The sequence below is a fragment of the Epinephelus fuscoguttatus genome, linkage group LG1, assembly GCF_011397635.1.
Source record: "Epinephelus fuscoguttatus linkage group LG1, E.fuscoguttatus.final_Chr_v1".
NCBI classification, from domain to species: Eukaryota; Metazoa; Chordata; class Actinopteri; order Perciformes; family Serranidae; genus Epinephelus; species Epinephelus fuscoguttatus.
In genome coordinates this window covers 3,873,561-3,888,393 of record NC_064752.1, presented here as the reverse complement: position 1 = coordinate 3,888,393, position 14,833 = coordinate 3,873,561, and the positions used below count along the sequence as shown (strand labels likewise).

Sequence of the window (14,833 nt, the reverse complement as noted above, 5' to 3'; positions counted from 1 at the left end):
TTGATCCTCATTGATCCTCACTGATCCTCATTGATCCTCATTGATCCTTACTGATCCTCATTTGTCCTTTTTGATCCTCATTGATCCTTATTGAACCTCATTGATCCTCATTGATCCTCACTGATCCTTATTGATTCTCATTGATCCTTATTGAACCTCATTGATCCTTATTGAACCTCATTGATCCTTATTGAACCTCATTGATCCTTATTGAACCTCATTGAACCTCATTGATCCTCATTGATCCTCACTGATCCTCATTGATCCTCATTGATCCTCACTGATCCTCATTGATCCTCATTGATCCTTACTGATCCTCATTTGTCCTTTTTGATCCTCATTGATCCTTATTGAACCTCATTGATCCTCATTGATCCTCACTGATCCTTATTGATCCTCATTGATCCTTATTGATCCTCATTGATCCTTATTGAACCTCATTGAACCTCATTGATCCTCATTGATCCTCATTGATCCTCACTGATCCTCATTGATCCTCATTGAACCTCATTGATCCTCACTGATCCTCATTGATCCTTACTGATCCTCATTTGTCCTTTTTGATCCTCATTGATCCTTATTGATCCTCACTGATCCTTATTGATCCTCATTGATCCTTTTTGATCCTCATTGATCCTTATTAATCCTCATTAATCCTTATTAAACCTCATTGATCCTCATTTGTCCTTATTGATCCTCATTGGTCCTTATTAATCCTCATTGATCCTTATTGAACCTCATTGATCCTTATTGATCCTCACTGATCCTCATTGATCCTTACTGATCCTCATTTGTCCTTTTTGATCCTTATTGATCCTCATTTGTCCTCATTGATCCTTTTTGATCCTCATTGATCCTTATTGATCCTCATTGATCCTTATTAATCCTCATTGATCCTTATTGATCCTCATTGATCCTTATTAATCCTCATTGATCCTTATTAAACCTCATTGATCCTTATTTGTCCTTTTTGATCCTCATTGATCCTTATTGATCCTCATTGGTCCTTATTGATCCTCATTGATCCTTACTGATCCTTATTGATCATCATTGAACCTCACTGATCCTTATTGATCCTCAATGATCCTTATTGATCCTCACTGGACTTCATTGATCCTTATTGATTCTCATTGATCCTTATTGATCCTAATTGATCCTCATTGATCCTCATTGATCCTTATTGATCCTCATTGATCCTAATTGATCCTCATTGGTCCTTATTGGTCCTCATTGATCCTCATTGGTCCTCATTGATCCTTATTGATCCTCATTGATCCTCATTGATCCTAATTGATCCTCATTGGTCCTTATTGATCCTCATTGGTCCTCATTGATCCTTATTGATTCTCATTGAACCTCATTGATCCTCATTGATCCTAATTGTTCCTCATTGATCCTCATTGATCCTTATTGATTGTGAATATTAGACATGGTGTCAGTCTTATTCCACAGTATGGACAGGTGAGTCACTGTGCAGCTCACCTGTCCACTACCCTTCATAAAAAATAATCATCTAATGATCTCTGTGTGGTCTCATTATGACATCACTCATATATATATATCCACTGTGTGTGTGTGTGTGTGTGTGTGTGTGTGTGTAGGACCGGTTGGAGCACCTCAGACAGCAGTGTGGTCCTCATGTCACCGCCGTCGCCAAAGACTCTGTGGAGGGAATCTGCTCCAAAATCTACCAGCTGTCTGCAGAGTACAGCCGCCGCCTGAGACACACACACCTGAGCCTGATGCAGGACCCCCCCACAGGTGCACGCACGCACACACACACACACACACACACACACACACACACACCCCAACACCCCAACACCCCAACAGGGAGCGTAGTGAACTCTGTGTGTGTGTTATTAATGTGTGTCGTTTTTGTGTTGTTGTGTGTGTGTTCAGAGGCGTGCGCGTCCCCCCAGCAGTCGCGGCTGGTCTACTGTTACCCGGTGCGCCTGGCGCTCCCCTCGCCGCCGCTCCCTCGAGTGGAGCTGCACTTTGAGAACGACATGGCCTGTCTGCGCTTCAGAGGAGAGATGGTCAAGGTCAACAGAGGTCACTTCAGTAAACTGGTCAGTAGTCACAATAGTACTACTAATGTTACCATGGCAATAGAAAGGTCGCACTCTGAACGCTGAGTTAACTTTGTACAGGAAGTGTTGAGGTCACCTGACACAAGCTGTCAGTATGTTAATGAGAGTCAGACAGGAAAAAACAAGATGGTGATGATGATGATGATGGTAATGATGATGATGATGGTGGTGGTGATGATGATGGTGGTGATGATGATGATGGTGGTGATGATGGTGGTGGTGATGATGATGGTGATGATGATGATGATGATGGTGGTGGTGATGATGATGGTGGTGATGATGGTGGTGGTGATGATGATGGTGATGATGATGATGATGATGGTGGTGGTGATGATGGTGACGGTGATGATGGTGATGATGATGGTGGTGGTGATGATGATGGTGATGATGATGGTGGTGATGATGGTGACGGTGATGATGATGATGGTGGTGATGGTGATGGTGATGATGATGATGGTGATGGTGGTGATGATGATGATGGTGGTGATGATGATGATGATGGTGGTGATGATGGTGACGGTGATGATGGTGATGATGATGGTGATGATGATGGTGGTGATGGTGATGGTGGTGATGATGATGATGATGATTAAGATGATGGTGGTGATGATGATGATGGTGGTGGTGATGATGATGGTGGTGATGATGATGGTGATGGTGATGATTAAGATGATGGTGATGACGATGATGGTGATGGTGATGATTAAGATGATGGTGGTGATGATGATGGTGATGGTGGTGATGATGATGATGGTGGTGATGATGATGGTGGTGATGGTGATGATTAAGATGATGGTGATGATGATGGTGATGACGATGATGGTGATGACGATGATGGTAATGGTGGTGATGATGGCGGTGATTTTTTTTAATTATTTTTTATTTTTTTGTTAAATTAAAGGTTTAGTGATCAGGGACAACGCACATTCATCAAACATTTAAAAAAAATAATTAGTCAAAAGGCTATTTTACATCTGCTGTCCTGGACTGATGTTGAATATTCACCCTAAGAGAATATAAAAGATTTAGTTGTAAGCATAGAAATAATACATTAAAGAATAAGAAGACTAAATTTGAATAAAGATTGAAACACAGAGAACAATGCCAAACTTCATACATACACATACATGCTAACAGAGACTCAGCTCAAACAGCAGACAGTTGCAACAGACAAAAACAACACTGAGTAGCAGCACCAACATCAACAATTGATTACACAAAACACATTAACAAACTAACAGGCCACAAGCAAGCAGGACATAGACAGTCAGCACATTATAAAAAGCCATGCACAAAAAGCAACAATGATGCCAGACAGTTAGTAAACTGACAGACAACATGACATAACAGATGGCATCAAAAAGCAGCGGCAGGCAGAGCAGCAAACATGGAGGAACTTTAAGCACTAAAATTCAATGTTGACAGTTTTGACCACTAATCAACCACTTTTTTTAAAAAACGTTTAAAAGAAGCATAATTTGATAGATTTCTAATGTGAGTTGGGATGGAGTTCCACTCACGAGCAGCCCAGACTGGAAATGCAGACTGGCTAAAAGCACTTTATCTAAACGGGACCACACCGTCTCGTCTAGCTGCACTCCGTGTGGCTGTTGATGCCATTTTTATAAACTGGCTCAATACAGGAGGAGCAAGTCCATGTATGATTCTGTACATAAGACAGGAGTGTCAATACTTATTGATATTCGCTACCAGAGGGGCGTGGAGCTCCAGGACCTGTCCCATGATCCTCTCTGTCTGTGTGTCCAGGAGCTGCTGTACAGGTACAGCTGTATAGATGACCCTCGCTTTGAGAAGTTCCTGTCCAGAGTCTGGTGCCTCCTCAAGAGATACCAGGTCAGCTGACTTTCTGTCATCCAATCAGGGCTCACCTGATCACACCTGACAGTCTGTGTTTCAGAACCACTCAGGTAACTGCTGAGTTAACCAGGTGTGTGCATGTGCCCAGGTGATGTTTGGCAGCGGTGCCAATGAGGGGACGGGTCTGCAGGGGGCGCTGCCGGTGTCAGTGTTCGAGGCCTTGATCCGACAGTTTGGAGTTTCCTTCGAGTGTTTCGCCTCGCCGCTCAACTGCTACTTCAAACAGTTCTGCTCCGCCTTCCCCGACATCGATGGCTTCTTTGGATCCAGAGGGTGAGACACCTCCATACTGTCTGTGTCTTTCTGTCTCTCTGTGTCTGTCTCTTTGTCCGTCTGTCTCTTTGTCTGTCTCTCTGTCTTTGTCTGAGGTTAAACAGTCTGTATGTTACTGTCACATTAAAAATCATGTTCATAATATTTACCTGTATGTATTATTAATAACCCTGTGTGTGTGTGTGTGTGTGTGTGTGTGTGCGCGCGTGCATGTGTTTTCAGGCCCTTCCTGTCTTTCTGTCCTGTCAGCGGCTCGTTTGAAGCCAACCCTCCATTTTGTGAAGAATTGATGGACGCCATGGTGACGCACTTTGAGGTCCGTCCTGTGGGCTGTGTACTAGGGCTGCTTGATTGTGGGAAAAAATCATAATCACAACTATTTTGATCAAAATTGAAATCACGTTTATGCAAACGATTACGCGGCGCACAGGATGATTTATATTGTTTACAGACATCATGTCATTTCTGTCTCTACATAATAGCGCATTTACAATTCTCCTCTGTTCTCTGTATTGTGCACACAGAGTTCGGCCCCGATGCGCACACACACAAACACGCGCACAGATACGAGCCCACGCGCACACAGACACATGCGCACACAGACACGTGCACACAGACACATGCGCACACAGACACGTGCACACAGACACATGCGCACACAGACACATGCGCACACAGACACATGCGCACACAGACACATGCGCACAGACACATGCGCACACAGACACGTGCGCACAGACACATGCGCACACAGACACATGCGCACACAGACACATGTGCACACAGACACGTGCACACAGACACGTGCACACAGACACATGTGCACACAGACACATGTGCACACAGACACGTGCACACAGACACGTGCACACAGACACGTGCACACAGACACATGTGCACACAGACACGTGCACACAGACACATGTGCACACAGACACATGTGCACACAGACACATGCGCACACAGACACATGTGCACACAGACACACGTGCACACAGACACGTGCACACAGACACATGCACACACAGACACATGCGCACACAGACACATGCGCACACAGACACATGTGCACACAGACACATGCGCACACAGACACACGTGCACACAGACATATGCGCACACAGACACATGCGCACACAGACACATGTGCACACAGACATATGCGCACACAGACACGTGCACACAGACATATGCGCACACAGACACACGTGCACACAGACATATGCGCACACAGACACGTGCACACAGACACGTGCACACAGACATATGCGCACACAGACACATGCGCACACAGACATATGCGCACACAGACACGTGCACACAGACACATGCGCACACAGACACGTGCACACAGACATATGCGCACACAGACACGTGCACACAGACACGTGCACACAGACACATGCGCACACAGACACGTGCACACAGACATATGCGCACACAGACACGTGCACACAGACACATGCGCACAGACACATGCGCACACAGACACATGCGCACACAGACACGTGCACACACAGACACATGCGCACACAGACACGTGCACACAGACACATGCGCACAGACACATGTGCACACAGACACATGTGCACACAGACACGTGCACACAGACACATGTGCACACAGACACATGTGCACACAGACACGTGCACACAGACACATGTGCACACAGACACATGTGCACACAGACACATGTGCACACAGACACATGTGCACACAGACACGTGCACACAGACACATGCACACACAGACACATGTGCACACAGACACATGTGCACACAGACACATGTGCACACAGACACATGTGCACACAGACACATGTGCACACAGACACATGCGCACACAGACACACGTGCACACAGACATATGCGCACACAGACACGTGCACACAGACACGTGCACACAGACATGCGCACACAGACACATGCGCACACAGACATATGCGCACACAGACACGTGCACACAGACACATGCGCACACAGACACGTGCACACAGACACATGCGCACAGACACATGCGCACACAGACACATGCGCACACAGACACGTGCACACACAGACACATGCGCACACAGACACATGCGCACAGACACATGTGCACACAGACACGTGCACACACAGACACATGCGCACACAGACACGTGCACACACAGACACATGCGCACACAGACACATGTGCACACAGACACGTGCGCACACAGACACGTGCACACACACAGAGACATGCGCACACAACACCTCTCTCGCTCTCCCTCTGCCATTTTCCGCATGCTGTCTTTGAAATCTTCTGCGATCACCTGCCCCTCGCATTATTCATAGTTCACCTACTTGACCGGGGGGGGGGGGGGGGACCGTAATCGCAATCACCAGATGATTAATTGCACAGCCTTATGCCCTCTATACACTGTGCGATTTTAATGATCTTATAAGACCACTGTATGACACACTGTGAGACGTGGATCTAATAAACTTTGGTACGACGTCAAGTTTCATGTGTGCAGATAGTACGATGGCCGTTTACTACTGAATCGCAGGTTACGACGTACGTCAATATGCAACATCATCAGCGTGCACCGCATCAGCGTATGTCATCCATCTGCACCACCATAGGTAGCTTGCTCACCTGGAAGTTGCAGTTCCTCCTCAGTTTCCTTCCATGCAGTGTCTTTTTTCTGGCGGTCATGATAGCAGCTGGCGGAAACATCAAACCAACAAGGCTTCTGCTGCCACAGCTCCACCAAACTTTCCTCTTTCTAGGAGTTCCAGAAACTTCTTTCTGTTCGTTTTACCTCAAGCAAGCGATCATTTGTTTGGGCTTAGCGCCGGTGTCGCAGTGACCATTGCGTCATTTCGTGCTGCATTTCTATTGGTTGATTAGTAGACGTAGGTCGTAGCAGCTGTCACACTGTGAGATAGTCATCCTAAATTTCTGACACCGTCAGAATTTTATCTCAGGTCGTAGCAGCTGTCACACTGTGAGATAGTCATCCTAAATTTCTGACACCGTCAGAATTTTATCTCAGGTTATCTTTGGTCGCAAGACGTTGACAATAGCCGTCCTTGAACCTGTCTCACAGTGCGGCGTAAGACCACCATTTTAGAGTCACGACCAAAGATATTGCCACGTTTCTCCCACGATGGTCATTTTTCGTCTAACCCATGGGCTGTATGGGTCTAACCCATGGGCTGTATGGGTCTAACCCATGGGCTGTATGGGTCTAACCCATGGACTGTATGGGTCTAACCCATGGGCTGTATGGGTCTAACCCATGGACTGTATGGGTCTAACCCATGGGCTGTATGGGTCTAACCCATGGACTGTATGGGTCTAACCCATGGGCTGTATGGGTCTAACCCATGGGCTGTATGGGTCTAACCCATGGGCTGTATGGGTCTAACCCATGGGCTGTCCGAGTGTAACTCATGGACTGTAGAGGTCTAACCTGGGTTGTAGGGGTCTAACCTGGGCTGTAGGGGTCTAACCCATGGACTGTAGGGGTCTAACCCATGGACTGTACGGGTCTAATCTGGACTGTAGGGGTCTAACTGTGGGTCTAACCTGGTCTGTAGGGGTCTAACCCATGGGCTGTAGGGGTCTAACCCATGGACTGTAGGGGTCTAACCTGGGCTGTAGGGGTCTAACCCATGGACTGTAGGGGTCTAACCCATGGACTGTCCGGGTCTAATCTGGACTGTAGGGGTCTAACCCATGGACTGTAGGGGTCTAATCTGGGCTGTAGGGGTCTAACCCATGGACTGTAGGGGTCTAACCCATGGGCTGTCCGAGTGTAACTCATGGACTGTAGGGGTCTAACCCATGGGCTGTATGGGTCTAACCCATGGGCTGTCCGAGTGTAACTCATGGACTGTAGGGGTGTAACTCATGGACTGTAGGGGTCTAACCCATGGACTGTCCGAGTGTAACTCATGGACTGTAGGGGTCTAACCCATGGGCTGTCCGAGTGTAACTCATGGACTGTAGGGGTCTAACCCATGGGTTGTAGGGGTCTAACCTGGGCTGTAGGGGTCTAACCCATGGACTGTAGGGGTCTAACCCATGGACTGTACGGGTCTAATCTGGACTGTAGGGGTCTAACCCATGGACTGTACGGGTCTAATCTGGACTGTAGGGGTCTAACCCATGGGCTGTAGGGGTCTAACCCATGGACTGTAGGGGTCTAACCTGGGCTGTAGGGGTCTAACCCATGGACTGTAGGGGTCTAACCCATGGACTGTACGGGTCTAATCTGGACTGTAGGGGTCTAACCCATGGACTGTAGGGGTCTAATCTGGGCTGTAGGGGTCTAACCCATGGACTGTAGGGGTCTAACCCATGGACTGTACGGGTCTAATCTGGACTGTAGGGGTCTAACCCATGGACTGTAGGGGTCTAATCTGGACTGTAGGGGTGTAACCCATGGACTGTAGGGGTCTAATCTGGACTGTAGGGGTCTAACCCATGGACTGTAGGGGTCTAATCTGGACTGTAGGGGTCTAACCCATGGACTGTAGGGGTCTAATCTGGACTGTAGGGGTCTAACCCATGGACTGTCCGAGTGTAACTCATGGACTGTACGGGTCTAATCTGGACTGTAGGGGTCTAACCCATGGACTGTAGGGGTCTAACTCATGGATTGTAGAGGTGTAACCCATGGACTGTAGGGGTCTAATCTAGACTGTAGGGGTGTAACCCATGGACTGTAGGGGTCTAATCTAGACTGTAGGGGTGTAACTCATGGACTGTAGGGGTCTAATCTAGACTGTAGGGGTGTAACCCATGGACTGTAGGGGTCTAATCTAGACTGTAGGGGTGTAACCCATGGACTGTACGGGTCTAATCTGGACTGTAGGGGTCTAACCCATGGACTGTAGGGGTGTAACCCATGGACTGTAGGGGTCTAACCCATGGACTGTAGGGGTCTAACTCATGGATTGTAGAGGTGTAACCCATGGACTGTAGGGGTCTAATCTAGACTGTAGGGGTCTAATCTAGACTGTAGGGGTGTAACCCATGGACTGTAGGGGTCTAATCTAGACTGTAGGGGTGTAACTCATGGACTGTAGGGGTCTAATCTAGACTGTAGGGGTCTAACCCATGGACTGTACGGGTCTAATCTAGACTGTAGGGGTGTAACTCATGGACTGTAGGGGTCTAACCCATGGACTGTAGGGGTGTAACTCATGGACTGTAGGGGTCTAACCCATGGACTGTAGGGGTCTAACCCATGGACTGTAGGGGTCTAACCCATGGACTGTAGGGGTCTAATCTAGACTGTAGGGGTGTAACTCATGGACTGTAGGGGTCTAATCTAGACTGTAGGGGTGTAACCCATGGACTGTAGGGGTCTAATCTAGACTGTAGGGGTGTAACTCATGGACTGTAGGGGTCTAATCTAGACTGTAGGGGTGTAACTCATGGACTGTAGGAGTCTAATCTAGACTGTAGGGGTGTAACTCATGGACTGTAGGGGTCTAATCTAGACTGTAGGGGTGTAACTCATGGACTGTAGGGGTCTAACCCATGGGCTGTACGGGTCTAATCTGGACTGTAGGGGTCTAACCCATGGACTGTCCGAGTGTAACTCATGGGTTGTACGGGTCTAACCAGTGCTGCACTGGTCTAACTCTGGCTGTACTGGTCTAAATGGGGCTGCAGGGGTGTAAACTGGGCTGTACAAGTGTGTGCTGGTCTAGTAAATGGAGGTCTACATTTTGTGGTCTGTCTCCGTCTGCCAGGAGCTGTTGGACAAGTCCTCTGAGCCTCTGTCCTTCATCGTCTTTGTCCCTGAGTGGCGTGACCCTGTGACCCCGGCTCTGACCCGCATGGAGGGAAGTCGATTCCTCCGTCACCAGCTGAGTGTCCCCGCCTACGAACACGAGTATCGCTCTGGGAGCCAGCACATCTGCAAGAGGTACTAATACTACACCGACACAACACTGATACTACTTGTATAGTGCCTACAGCAGTACTCCTCAGTGTTACAGTAGTAATCCTCAGTGCTACAGTAGTACTCTTCAGTACTACAGCAGTACTCCTCAGTGTTACAGTAGTAATCCTCAGTGCCACAGTAGTACTCCTCCGTGCTACAGTAGTACTCCTCAGTGTTACAGTAGTAATCCTCAGTGCTACAGTAGTACTCTTCAGTACTACAGTAGTACTCCTCAGTGCTACAGTAGTACTCCTCAGTGTTACAGCAGTACTCCTCAGTGTTACAGTAGTAATCCTCAGTGCCACAGTAGTACTCCTCCGTGCTACAGTAGTACTCCTCAGTGTTACAGTAGTAATCCTCAGTGCTACAGTAGTACTCTTCAGTGTTACAGTAGTACTCCTCAGTGTTACAGTAGTAATCCTCAGTGCTACAGTAGTAATCTTCAGTACTACAGTAGTACTCTTCAGTACTACAGCAGTACTTCTCAGTGTTACAGTAGTAATCCTCAGTGCTACAGTAGTACTCTTCAGTACTACAGCAGTACTCCTCAGTGTTACAGTAGTAATCCTCAGTGCCACAGTAGTACTCCTCCGTGCTACAGTAGTACTCCTCAGTGTTACAGTAGTAATCCTCAGTGCTACAGTAGTACTCTTCAGTACTACAGTAGTACTCTTCAGTACTACAGCAGTACTCCTCAGTACCACAGTAGTACTCCACAGTGCTACAGCAGTACTCCTCAGTGCTACAGTAGTACTCCTCAGTACCACAGTAGTACTCCTCAGTGTTACAGTAGTACTCCTCAGTGTTACAGCAGTACTCCTCAGTACTACAGTAGTACTCCTCAGTGTTACAGCAGTACTCCTCAGTACTACAGTAGTACTCCTCAGTGCTACAGTAGTACTCCTCAGTGTTACAGCAGTACTCCTCAGTACTACAGTAGTACTCCTCAGTGCTACAGCAACCTGTGTATCTGTGTGTTTTTCAGAGATGAGATGTATTACCGGGCCGTCCACGGTACTGCGGTACTCTTCCTTCAGAACGATGCTGGTTTTGTGAAGTGGGCGCCGACTCCGGAGCGTGTGGCGGAACTGATGGCAGCGTACCGCCCTTCCCCCTCCCGCCCCTCCTCCATGTCCTCCCCCGGACCCGCCCACACCACACCTGGAGACAGAGACTCCACCCCCAAGCCCGCTGATAGGACGCAGAGTGCTGTGATGTCACCAGCAGGCCATGACGATAACAATAACAACAACAGTAGCAGCAGCAGCAGTAGCAGTCCACGAGACAAGATGGCCGCGGTGTAGAGGGGCGGGGCTGGTTGTGTGACCCTCAGCTGTTTAAAGTTTCTCTGTTTTTCAGTGTTAGTTTGTTTGATCGTCGTCTCGTCTGTTGAGAATGTCCCTCACCAGCACCTGTAGCACACCCTCAGCTTCTGTCAACATACCCACAATGCCGTTCAGCCGCAGCCAGCAGGGGGCGAGACCACAGTTAATCCTTACTGTTGGCTTTCACCTTCCCTCTTCACATCGACTCCTCTTAATTGGTGGAAGCTCTGACATCACAGCGTTTGGAGCTTCCTTTTCACCTGCAGCTGATTCATGTCCAGGTGTGACTGTTTCTGTTGCATAGCAACAGGCACCACAGCCAATAAGAAGAGGAGTTGATCAGCGAGCAGCAACATTGGAGCTCCAGCAATAAAAACTTTTCCTTTACCTGTGATGTCATCTGTGACGTCACTGGAGGACTTCTGATTGGTCCCCACACCGACGGGGCTCGGTGATTGGTTGACAAGGCAGCTATTGTTTCTATTTGACCCGTCTTTCTCTATTGAGTTGGTCAGGCCCCGCATCTTCGGGATGGCCTGGCCAATCAGTGTGCGTCCTTCAGAGGAGGAACCTGCTCAGTCTGCGGTGTATCATGGGAAACTGAGTCTTCTGCAGGCGCTCGCAGTCACGTCATATTTACTGGTGGAGGGGGCAGAGCCAGACTGGGACTCAGGACTGGGGCTCAGGACTGGGGCTCAGGACAGGGACTCAGACTGGGACTTGGACTGGGGACTGGGATTTAGGACTGGGATTCAGACTATGACTCAGACTGGGACTCATCGGGATTCAGGACTGGGATTCAGACTGGGACTCGGGACTGGGACTCAGGACTGGTTGGGGAGGACAGGTGTCTCCTGCAAGGTCCCATCAGACTTCCTGTGGTGTCATTGTTAAACAGGAAGTGATCAGAGGTGACAGGTGTGTTGGGCAGTGGGCGGAGCTTCTTACCAACATCGTTTTTCGTGTTAAAACTTTTTCTAAACTTAAAAAAAGAAGAAAAAAACCCGACTTCTCTGAAACTTTTACGTCTTTTTATGTTTTTTATTTTTCCATAAAGTGACTTCATTGAGTCAAACTCAGTTTGAGTTTCTTTGGTGAACATGAAGTTGACTCAGTGTCCAGCCGCCTGTCCGCCTGTCTGTCTGTCCTGTGATTGGCCGATGAGTGGTCCAATGGGGCGTGTCTCTGTGTGTAGATAATGTACAGTTAAACTGAAATGAAGTCTGTTGTTATTTTTTCTTCATCTGCTGTTTAACGGATTCAAAAAAGAAATGTTTGATTTAATTTAGCCTTTTTTTAAGAAGAGATGTGTTTGATTCTTCACATTGTTTGTTTCTGACTAAACCAAAGTGTTATTAAGAAAATCTATATCCGCTATGTTTAAAGGTCAAAGTGTGAGCGCCTCCACCCAGCAGGAAACTCCACCTCCTTTTTATAATCTGCTCTTTTCATTAACTCTGTTTTTTATTCTTTCTGTTGTGCATGAAACATGTTTGTGTTCATCAGGCCGAGTCTTTGTCGCTGCATCTTCATCACTGCATCTTCGTTGCCAAGTCTTCCTCGCCGTGTCTTTGTCACCGTGTCACCCGCACTGTTTGCTCAGTTTTTTAATTTTCTTTAAAGGAGCGGTCCAACATTTTGGGATGTTGTGTTCACAGTTAATCCGGAGGGGTTCTTCCAGTCTTTATGCTAAGCTAGGCTAATGTTGGACTGTCCCTTTAACGTCAGTGTGAAGCCAGAATCACTTTGGTGTTCCTGTAAAACTGCATTCCAGGGACCAAAGAAAACAAACTGAGGGACCTGTCGTTAAAGACGTCTCACAGTTTGGACAGAACGTGTTTCTGATAATTGGACAAACAGTTTTCTGCTCGTTACGTCTCATTAAATTAAGAAAAGTCAAGCTGTGATTCTCAGAGAATAAAATCTGGATCAGTCCAGCACACACACAGAGCTTAATTAAAACTGCTCCACCACGTTCGTCTGGAACTTTGTTTCTGATCCTTCTGATTTCTGTCCGGGTGTTTTTAAATCAAGAGAAAAAAAAGATTGCCTGTTGTCATGGTAACGAGGAGAACCTCAGTGATTTTAATAACTACAGATTTTTGTCTCAGAATTCCAAAAACAGTTGGAATGATTCTTAAGTACAGAGCTGACGTAGCTCCTCCAGACTTCTCAGCTTCCACCGTCTCATCACTGAAAACATTTAACACTCAAGTCAGAGTGATGCTGCAGAGCAAGTGACGCAGAGCGAGTGATGCCGCGGAGTGACGCTGCTGAGCAGCGACGCAGAATCGGCCATGTTTGTGGTGGGGTTCTCACAGCTGGAGAATGTAAATACAGTCTGTTCTTCATCCTGCCTGCAGACAAACTGCAGCATCACTCTCTCAGTAAAAATATATCCAACCAGTCTCAGTGTCTACCTGGTCTCTGTCTCACTGGAACATTCACACACCTGCAGACACACAGGAAATGTCTCCGACACACAAAGATTCAGTCCATGAACATGTCATCATCTGATCTTTACATGACAGCAGAATATATACAAACGTCAGTATTTGAAGAAGAGCAGAATTAAACTTATTGCGCCTGTTTAATAAAGCTGTGTGTTACACCTGTGTGTATTATAGACTTATAATAAGTGTTGTGCACCAAGTGGTGTCCAGCCCATACGAGCTTACAAGACACTAAACAGAATAACAGCCTGGGTGGCCACGTGAGAGATCAATAACAAGAAGTCCACAAAAGGAAAAGCAAGCATTTCAGAACAGCCAAATTCCATAACATAAACATCTTATTATGTTGGGTACAACGTTCTCTGCCTTAAGTTCCAAACGTTCTCTAAATCTTGCCAAGGCAAAGGTCTCCTCATCAAAAAGCCAACGCAACATCTCTCCTTTGGACAACCAAAATAAATCAGAATTATGTCAAACAGATGGTTTCTTAAATCACAGTATAAAGGGCAATGAAACAAAAAATGATATTCATCTTCAACAACATCAAGATCACAAAGAACACATATACGTTGCTCCTCCAGGATACATTTATATCTGCCCACTTCAATAGCCTGAGGAAGGGTACCAGATCTTGACTGGGCACAAAGGGACCTCTGTCCCCTCTTCAAATCAAAAGTTACATAATGTTCTGTATGGAACCCCACTTTGATTTGAACGTAGTTTCTGAGCTTTGGTTTGGCCCAGATCTCATCGTTCCATTGTTCACTGTGAATCTACAAATTGTTTCCAAATATATCATTTAAATAAGAAAACAAAAATATCAATCAATCAATTTTATTTATAAAGCCCAATATCACAAATCACAATTTGCCTCACAGGGCT

The 14,833-nt window shown here is 46.9% G+C and overlaps 2 protein-coding genes and 1 long non-coding RNA gene across 5 annotated transcripts in view; 2 read left to right on the top strand and 1 right to left on the bottom strand.

Moving 5' to 3' along the window:
* The window catches only part of pcif1 (phosphorylated CTD interacting factor 1), a 28,308-nt gene extending 14,403 nt beyond the window's left edge, over positions 1 to 13,905 (top strand). For both annotated transcript variants that reach the window (XM_049575226.1, XM_049575218.1), the window contains exons 10-16: positions 1,602 to 1,761; positions 1,903 to 2,072; positions 3,861 to 3,947; positions 4,060 to 4,244; positions 4,467 to 4,560; positions 9,980 to 10,155; positions 11,159 to 13,905. In XM_049575226.1, coding sequence (XP_049431183.1) covers positions 1,602 to 1,761; positions 1,903 to 2,072; positions 3,861 to 3,947; positions 4,060 to 4,244; positions 4,467 to 4,560; positions 9,980 to 10,155; positions 11,159 to 11,477 — 1,191 coding nt within the window. In that variant the 3' untranslated portion in view covers positions 11,478 to 13,905. The remainder of the gene's footprint in view (positions 1 to 1,601; positions 1,762 to 1,902; positions 2,073 to 3,860; positions 3,948 to 4,059; positions 4,245 to 4,466; positions 4,561 to 9,979; positions 10,156 to 11,158) is intronic.
* On the top strand, positions 4,573 to 7,514 carry LOC125888088 (histidine-rich glycoprotein-like). Of its 2 annotated transcripts, XM_049575291.1 has the most exons (3): positions 4,573 to 5,198; positions 5,497 to 7,198; positions 7,267 to 7,511. In XM_049575291.1, exons 1-2 carry the CDS (start codon positions 4,927 to 4,929, stop codon positions 6,560 to 6,562), a joined length of 1,338 nt encoding a protein of 445 aa, XP_049431248.1. In that variant the 5' UTR covers positions 4,573 to 4,926; the 3' UTR covers positions 6,563 to 7,198; positions 7,267 to 7,511. The 2 variants fall into 2 exon arrangements, with proteins under 2 accessions (XP_049431248.1, XP_049431240.1); XM_049575283.1 differs by having other exon boundaries at positions 4,573 to 7,198; positions 7,267 to 7,514.
* Positions 7,595 to 9,842, bottom strand: LOC125888275 (uncharacterized). Its single transcript, XR_007449310.1, has 3 exons — positions 9,763 to 9,842; positions 7,803 to 9,636; positions 7,595 to 7,706 (listed from the first exon to the last, which is right to left on the bottom strand). It is a non-coding gene; the product is annotated as an uncharacterized LOC125888275 (long non-coding RNA).
* Positions 13,906 to 14,833: the final 928 nt, after the last annotated feature.